This window comes from Ceratina calcarata, unplaced genomic scaffold (assembly GCF_001652005.2).
Source record: "Ceratina calcarata isolate Rehan_Ccalc_2016 unplaced genomic scaffold, ASM165200v1 scaffold449.2, whole genome shotgun sequence".
Classification (NCBI taxonomy): Eukaryota; Metazoa; Arthropoda; class Insecta; order Hymenoptera; family Apidae; genus Ceratina; species Ceratina calcarata.
The window spans coordinates 1,236,813-1,243,524 of NW_017168819.1; the positions used below are offsets into that span (position 1 = coordinate 1,236,813).

At 31.4% G+C, this 6,712-nt stretch overlaps 3 protein-coding genes across 9 annotated transcripts in view; 1 reads left to right on the top strand and 2 right to left on the bottom strand.

Annotated features, from left to right (window-relative positions):
• Window positions 1–3,164, bottom strand: part of Strump (WASH complex subunit strump) — a 5,492-nt gene extending 2,328 nt beyond the window's left edge. For 2 of the 5 annotated variants that reach the window (XM_026815409.1, XM_018028396.2), the window contains exons 1-10: window positions 2,943–3,164; window positions 2,647–2,749; window positions 2,361–2,552; window positions 2,072–2,286; window positions 1,636–2,002; window positions 1,279–1,554; window positions 980–1,205; window positions 662–897; window positions 324–575; window positions 47–229 (exon numbers count right to left, since the gene is read on the bottom strand). In XM_026815409.1, the coding sequence (XP_026671210.1) occupies window positions 47–229; window positions 324–575; window positions 662–897; window positions 980–1,205; window positions 1,279–1,554; window positions 1,636–2,002; window positions 2,072–2,286; window positions 2,361–2,552; window positions 2,647–2,749; window positions 2,943–3,064 (2,172 nt within the window). In that variant the 5' untranslated portion in view covers window positions 3,065–3,164. Of the gene's footprint in view, window positions 1–46; window positions 230–323; window positions 576–661; window positions 898–979; window positions 1,206–1,278; window positions 1,555–1,635; window positions 2,003–2,071; window positions 2,287–2,360; window positions 2,553–2,646; window positions 2,750–2,942 lie in introns of those variants that run through there. The other 3 variants (XM_018028398.2, XM_018028397.2, XM_026815410.1) reach the window with 3 other exon arrangements.
• LOC108627241 (transmembrane protein 223) lies at window positions 3,093–4,847 on the top strand. Its single transcript, XM_018028402.2, has 4 exons — window positions 3,093–3,559; window positions 3,641–3,903; window positions 4,426–4,568; window positions 4,632–4,847. Exons 1-4 carry the CDS (start codon window positions 3,393–3,395, stop codon window positions 4,785–4,787), a joined length of 729 nt encoding a protein of 242 aa, XP_017883891.1. The 5' UTR covers window positions 3,093–3,392; the 3' UTR covers window positions 4,788–4,847.
• Window positions 4,776–6,712, bottom strand: part of LOC108627240 (uncharacterized) — a 4,642-nt gene continuing 2,705 nt past the window's right edge. For 2 of the 3 annotated variants that reach the window (XM_018028400.2, XM_018028401.2), the window contains exons 3-7: window positions 6,285–6,354; window positions 6,002–6,191; window positions 5,719–5,930; window positions 5,382–5,633; window positions 4,776–5,306 (exon numbers count right to left, since the gene is read on the bottom strand). In XM_018028400.2, coding sequence (XP_017883889.1) covers window positions 5,048–5,306; window positions 5,382–5,633; window positions 5,719–5,930; window positions 6,002–6,145 — 867 coding nt within the window. In that variant the 5' untranslated portion in view covers window positions 6,146–6,191; window positions 6,285–6,354 and the 3' untranslated portion in view covers window positions 4,776–5,047. Of the gene's footprint in view, window positions 5,307–5,381; window positions 5,634–5,718; window positions 5,931–6,001; window positions 6,192–6,284; window positions 6,355–6,551; window positions 6,573–6,712 lie in introns of those variants that run through there. The other variant, XM_026815411.1, reaches the window with a different exon arrangement.

Genomic DNA, 6,712 nt, shown 5'->3' on the forward strand with positions numbered 1-6,712 from the left:
TTAAAGTATCTTGCAAAATATAAAATAAATTCAAATGAAAACTTACTTTTGACTTCGGTTCGAAAATAAGACCGTTGTCTAAAGCGAACGTTACTTTTTTCACGAGCTCTTGACGTATACCGTCTTCTAGGAGACGATGAGAATCGACTCTTAACACTCCTAATGGAACGCTTCTTAGTGATAGTACGCCTTTTGTAAATACTGATACAGCGTATGTCAATTTAGCCATCTTACAAAATTGTATTTAAATCTTGATTAATATCTTATAAATATTTGTTTATGAGCATGAATACGTTTGAGAATATATGGATGTATACACATACTTTTAATCTATCATCTAACTGCGCATAATCTTTCAGTTTATCTTTTGGCAGCTTAGTAGGAATTTCTTTGAAAGAATTAGTTTCTAGATGTACTATTTGAGCAAGTAAACCAAACACCGTTTCGGGTATTATTTGCAACACGCGTCTAGCATACTTCTCCAATTCTCTGCTATAATATTGCGATACCGACGCTAAATCTGCACTGCGCGCTTGATTCACTCTTAATAAAGGAGTTTCTAAAGCTGAAGCCATCTGAAAATAAATCGAGTATGTAAGTACTCAATTAGAGCATACTTTACTCTCGTATTATGAACGGAATTGAGAAAATAAAACTTTACTTTTAGGAAGAGTGCTTTCAACTTTATTACATTGGGAGGACTTTCTTTTATACTAGTTTGCATCGCTTCGATGAACGATTCCATTATATTCCACGCGTAACAACAATCAGTTACTATATTTAAACTTATCATGGTATCTTCTGTTATACTCCCTGTGCGTAGCATGTTATGCAATATTTCACGTGTATCCGCTAAATATTGCGATATATGCAAATTATTTTCCAACTGATGAAATTCTGAAATTATTTCGATTTCAATATGTACTTTGTACGTATAAAATGTCAATAAAATAACCGTGATTTCTTTTATTATATTTACCCTGTACTTCTTCTAATGCCTGTAACAATTGTACTATTTTCCTTGCATCCTCTTGTTGCAACGAGTCTATATGTTTGCTTATCTCTATGAACCAGGAATGTAAATTTTGATTTCTTTCAACGCCGTCAAGCGATTTACTGCCACCGAATATTTGAGCAAGATCTGTTATGCGTTCAACACACGTTTGCTTAGCCCTAAGCCAATTTGTTTCTTTACCACATAATAACTACAAATTAAAAGAATAAAGTAATAGAACATTTTTAGATTTTTTATGTTTTGAAAGGTAAAATTAATCGTACGTCTTTGTACAATTGTTTGACTCTTTGCTCGATCTGGGCGGTACTTAGTAACAATTGAAGGCAATCAGACGTGGTGTATTTGCTCTCGGTCACTACTAGTTGTTTGAGCATACGCGAACGTTTCGAATCTTCTAATGATATGGTTGGCGTTGCTGTGTGTAAAAGTATCCAATGTAATGTCACGTTACATTCTTTCACTAATTTTACCAGAGATCCTATTGCACTTTCATCTGAAGTCACTGTCAGCTGCACTTCTTCTGTCTCAGAAATCAGTTTCTAAAATGAAAGTTTAGACAATATGTATATATGTATCTACATAAATCCTGTTACAATGAAATATTTGAGAAATTTATTTACCTTCATCTTTTTCCCATATTTCTGTGCAATAACTTTTACGTTTGACGATTCCAAACTGTTATTAAGAGCTATTCGCGCCGCTTTATATGGTGACCACCAATCGCATAAATTTATTACTATACCCATATAAATACTAATGACCCAGTTATCAGGGAAAAATCTATCTACAATTTCTCTCATCGTAGCAGTGTGGGATTGTAACATAAATGGTTTAAATGACAAAATTACGACTAACATTGACGCTTGATTAGATAAAGCAGTACTACGATGTTTCGGGTGTGGATAAGCGAGACTCTGATTATATATCTCATCCGATCGTAAACGTCCAATAATATGTTCAATCATGGAATCGTTCAATGGGACTCGTCTGTAATATCAGTTTTATTTTTATATGCGATTAAAAATTGATGATACGAATTAAATTAACGTAACTTACTTAAAATAGTCTTCAGGATAATTGGGAGGCCGATAATTAGAAGTTTTGGAGAATCCTGTTGAGCGCAATAACATGCATATATCATCTACTTTTGTGAAAGGTGAACGTTGAGTATTGTATCGATAATAAGATACAAGCAATCTCTCTCTTATAGGTCCATCAAAATGATAATCTACCAAAAGTAACATGACTCCATATAGATACACCATCTCGCACTGTTAAGATGAAACAATTAAAATTTGTAGAACATCTTTAATTGTAAAAGGAATGTTCATAAAGAGAAGAATACCATTAATTGTCTTCCTTCTTCATTAAGCATTATAGTATCTATAGATTGGTGTATATACATCCCATCTCCTAATTCGTCTACAAAGAAATTCAAATCTGTTACATATTTGTGTATACTTTCAAAAGCTAAGTAGAACCTTGAGATTATGTCAGAAAAATTATTTCGTAGCTCTTCATCCGTTTCTTGGAGTACCTAGAAGAATCCAAATAATTTCATATCTGATTAATATAAAAAGAGAGAAAAATAGATTATTTGAATAGAATTCTATTATTGTCAATGTACTTACAGGATCATTTTCTATTTTTTGCTCATAAGTATTAGCTGATTTAAAATAAGCAAAATCAATTATAATTGATCCATACTTTTGGACAATCTTTTTCGAATTTAGGCTGTAAAATAAAAAGTACAATTTAATTTTGATTTTAAAAACATAGTGTCATTTTTAGTTTGAATAATGTTAATAACTGAATATAGAAAATATTGATATGTTAAAACTGTCGAGCGGAAATAAGAACGATTGTTTCAATATAATATTACTTTATAAATAACGATTTCATAATAATTCGCAAGTATGTAAATAACCTAAAGACAGGTGGCACATAGTCCTTTAATCTCATCAATTCGGCTACAATAGCATTTCCACGGGATACAAGCCGCAATAAATTTTGTCCACAAACATTATTCGCTGCTAAGAAATCACCCATTTCGCGTTTATTTCTTTATTTTAATAAATGCTTTTCGATCCCGAATCTCAAGACCCCGGTGTCCATTTGTATTTTGTATCGTATCGCCTTTGCGTATCATCAGTGTATCATCTAATGATACGGTTGGATACGGTGTCTAGTATTACGATAATGTCGAAGAGAATAATGTACCCTACATTGTAAATAACGCATGTTCAGTTAGTTGTAATAAAATGAATTATGGGTCATAAAATGAGGTGATAGAAAAGTTGGAAGCATTAGTCAAAAGTGAAAAATATAACAAACTCTATCGACAGCATAACAAAGCGTGTACAGTTACACAATAATAATGATGCTCCTGAATACTTTGTCTTGTAGATGTATATCAAATTCCATTCACAAATTACGAATTGTTTATCAATCATTAGCAAAAAATGCTAAATATAGAAAACCTGTGATCTATCAATCTTTTCATTCTTCACAGAAATGTACGTTTAAAGTAAAACATGCAGTAAGGTAACACAGTTTTATTTGATAATTAATAAAAGAATACTTTGCTTTTAAATAATTTCCTATAAGATATGTGTGTATATACAGATTTAGTAGTGAGGAATTTGTAGCTGAGGCAAACATAAACACAAAAGTAAAAAATAATGTAATATTATATAAAAATGAAAGGACACGTGATTTCATGATGTTAAAAGTAGTTTTCTATGGATGGCTGTTCGTGGTTGGTCTAATGGGAGCTGCTTCTTATGATCCTAGATATATTAAGACATGGTCTAATTATTCAAACTGGTCTGATTATTTAAGAGCTAATGGATCAGGTTTATTATACTTTGGATATGCTGTTCTAGTAGGTAATATAAAATATGAAACGAATTTAACATTTGAACATAATTTCAAAGCTTTTACACATAATATTTATTTTAATATTTACAGGACCTTGCAGTAAGGTAACACAGTTTTATTTGATAATTAATAAAAGAATACTTTGCTTTTAAATAATTTCCTATAAGATATGTGTGTATATACAGATTTAGTAGTGAGGAATTTGTAGCTGAGGCAAACATAAACACAAAAGTAAAAAATAATGTAATATTATATAAAAATGAAAGGACACGTGATTTCATGATGTTAAAAGTAGTTTTCTATGGATGGCTGTTCGTGGTTGGTCTAATGGGAGCTGCTTCTTATGATCCTAGATATATTAAGACATGGTCTAATTATTCAAACTGGTCTGATTATTTAAGAGCTAATGGATCAGGTTTATTATACTTTGGATATGCTGTTCTAGTAGGTAATATAAAATATGAAACGAATTTAACATTTGAACATAATTTCAAAGCTTTTACACATAATATTTATTTTAATATTTACAGGACCCTTGGCCTGTGTTTTACTATACACTTTGAATGAAAGGATTATAAGATACATCATCTTACACAAAGGTGGTAATAAAATAACTGTCATCACTAATCATTTATTTAAAAGCAGTCACAGTTTGACTATTCCTGCTGGTGAGGTATGTTTTCACTGAAATTTAATATTGATTTTTATATTTTTTAAATCTTGTATGTTTCTTAAGGTGCAATCTACTTTATCGAGGGAAAATATGAAAAATTACTTACCAATCAAAATCAAAGGCAGAAGCTTTTATTTTATTCTTGATGGTCAAGGAAAGTTTTTAAACGCAAAATTATTTGATCATACTGTTGCATGTAGAAAAATGTGGAGGAAGTAAAATATATCTTATATTTGTTACAGATTATTTATTCTAAATAAATATTTAATTGTAACATGATTAATGGATATGTCTTACGTTTTTTTACTGCATCAGACACAACTGTAAACATTGTGTCATGTACTTTGATACCATGTATATAAAGTAATATACAATACATATAAAAATAGTCATTATTTTAAACAAAATATAGTTCCATGAACTATATTGCCAACACGTGTTAATCTATAGTTAGTATATATAATATACATTTCTTTGTTTTAATATCTCTGTCTATCGTATGATTTATGAGAATATTTGCTCATTCGATCACTGTATCCGTCGTCGTGATATTTATCTTCTGCTTTATAGTATACCTCAGGCGCTGAGCCTACGTGTCCCTGCCAGTATCGTGTCCAATATAGATCCTCGGGATTAATGTCATGCGGATGTTTTGCATTTCTAAACACATGTACACAGTATATGAGACTTCCTAACAGTGTTAGGAATCCAAACACAAGAAACACTATTCCCAAGATCCTACGAAAACAACAAAATTTTCTTTATATGATGCACTTGTAAATTCATGATACGGCATGTGCAAGGTGTACTCACCAAACTATCAAGGGTTGAAAAAATTGTATCACTATAACAAACCCTAATGCGACAAGGATTAAACCAAGATTAAGTAACAGCATAAGGCAGCAGACTCCTTTAGTATTTGGACAAAAAGGATTAGGTGTGGACATCGTTTCTATGATAATACCATCTTTTCTAGATGTTTGGGACTTTACAGATTTCGCGGAACCGTAACTGTAATGACTAGGCGTACGATGACCTAATCTTGAACTGGGGTGCGACACGTGGCTGGTAAATTGAAAAATAGAGAATTTTATAGTATGATTTTATAGTATGACAGAGATAAGAAATGTCATACTCTTATGTTTTCAACCTTATATCAGAAGTTGTTCTGTACGCAGCGCTCGTAATGTATATATCTGAACCATTGTCACATATGCTACCATGCGAATTACTTTTGCTAAGGGGATGAAGACTATGTCTTGATGAACCAGATAATACCGATCCACGACTATTGTGTACATTTCGGGAATGTCGTCCTTCTTCTTTCTCATATTTTTCCGGATGGTCCTTCTTCGATTTCACCTAAGTAATTTACGTCGTATTAGTTACATATATTGCAATTTAATAGTGAAATTACATGCGTTACAAATTACCATTGTCGTGTGGTCAGCGGATACAATGTATTCAGATACTGTACGATCTGATGGAGCACGGTGACTCTCGTCCCCATCTGTCAAATATTCTCTACTTCTACTTATATTACTATGATATCCTAAGTACCTTGAATTGTTTGTCATTGCGATAAGTATATTTGCACTGTTTGTTTAATAGGTATGAAATAATCTGTTTTAAAATTCCAGTACATAATTATACAGTGCACTAAATCTTAAATTAATTTTATGCATTTCCAAAATATAAAATTTAAACAAAACTTACTTATTATAAATAATGAGAGAGAGAGAGAGATTTCAACTTTACAGAGTTACATGTTACTTGATAGCATCACCTGCAAAAATCATGTAATATAATAAATGCCGCTGTTGGATATATTCCTCATTTAATACATATTTAAGTAATAAACTATTGTATGTAGATGTGTGATATAATGAATATTTTAAAGCGATGCGGAGGCAGAAAATTAGGAGTGTCCATTTTCACAAATGAATTGTAAAGCAATTAATTATTAGAGTCCTTCAATCCTACGTTATATGTGACATCGTCAACATGTATGCCGCAGGTAACAGAAGTCCTAATTTAGTAACGTGATGTCATTTGTCAAGGCTGTATGCATCTTCGATCTATAGCAAGATCATTTCGAATGCATTCCACAATTTTTTGTCAACATATTTTTTATTCTCATTTTT

Coding starts and splice junctions, on each gene's coding strand:
- LOC108627241 (XM_018028402.2), top strand. CDS start 3,393: ATGATGCTCCTGAATACTTTGTCTTGTAGATGTATATCAAATTCCATT. Junction 3,560..3,640: donor AAAGTAAAACATGCAGTAAG/GTAACACAGTTT, acceptor GTGTATATACAG/ATTTAGTAGTGAGGAATTTG. Junction 4,569..4,631: donor TGACTATTCCTGCTGGTGAG/GTATGTTTTCAC, acceptor ATGTTTCTTAAG/GTGCAATCTACTTTATCGAG.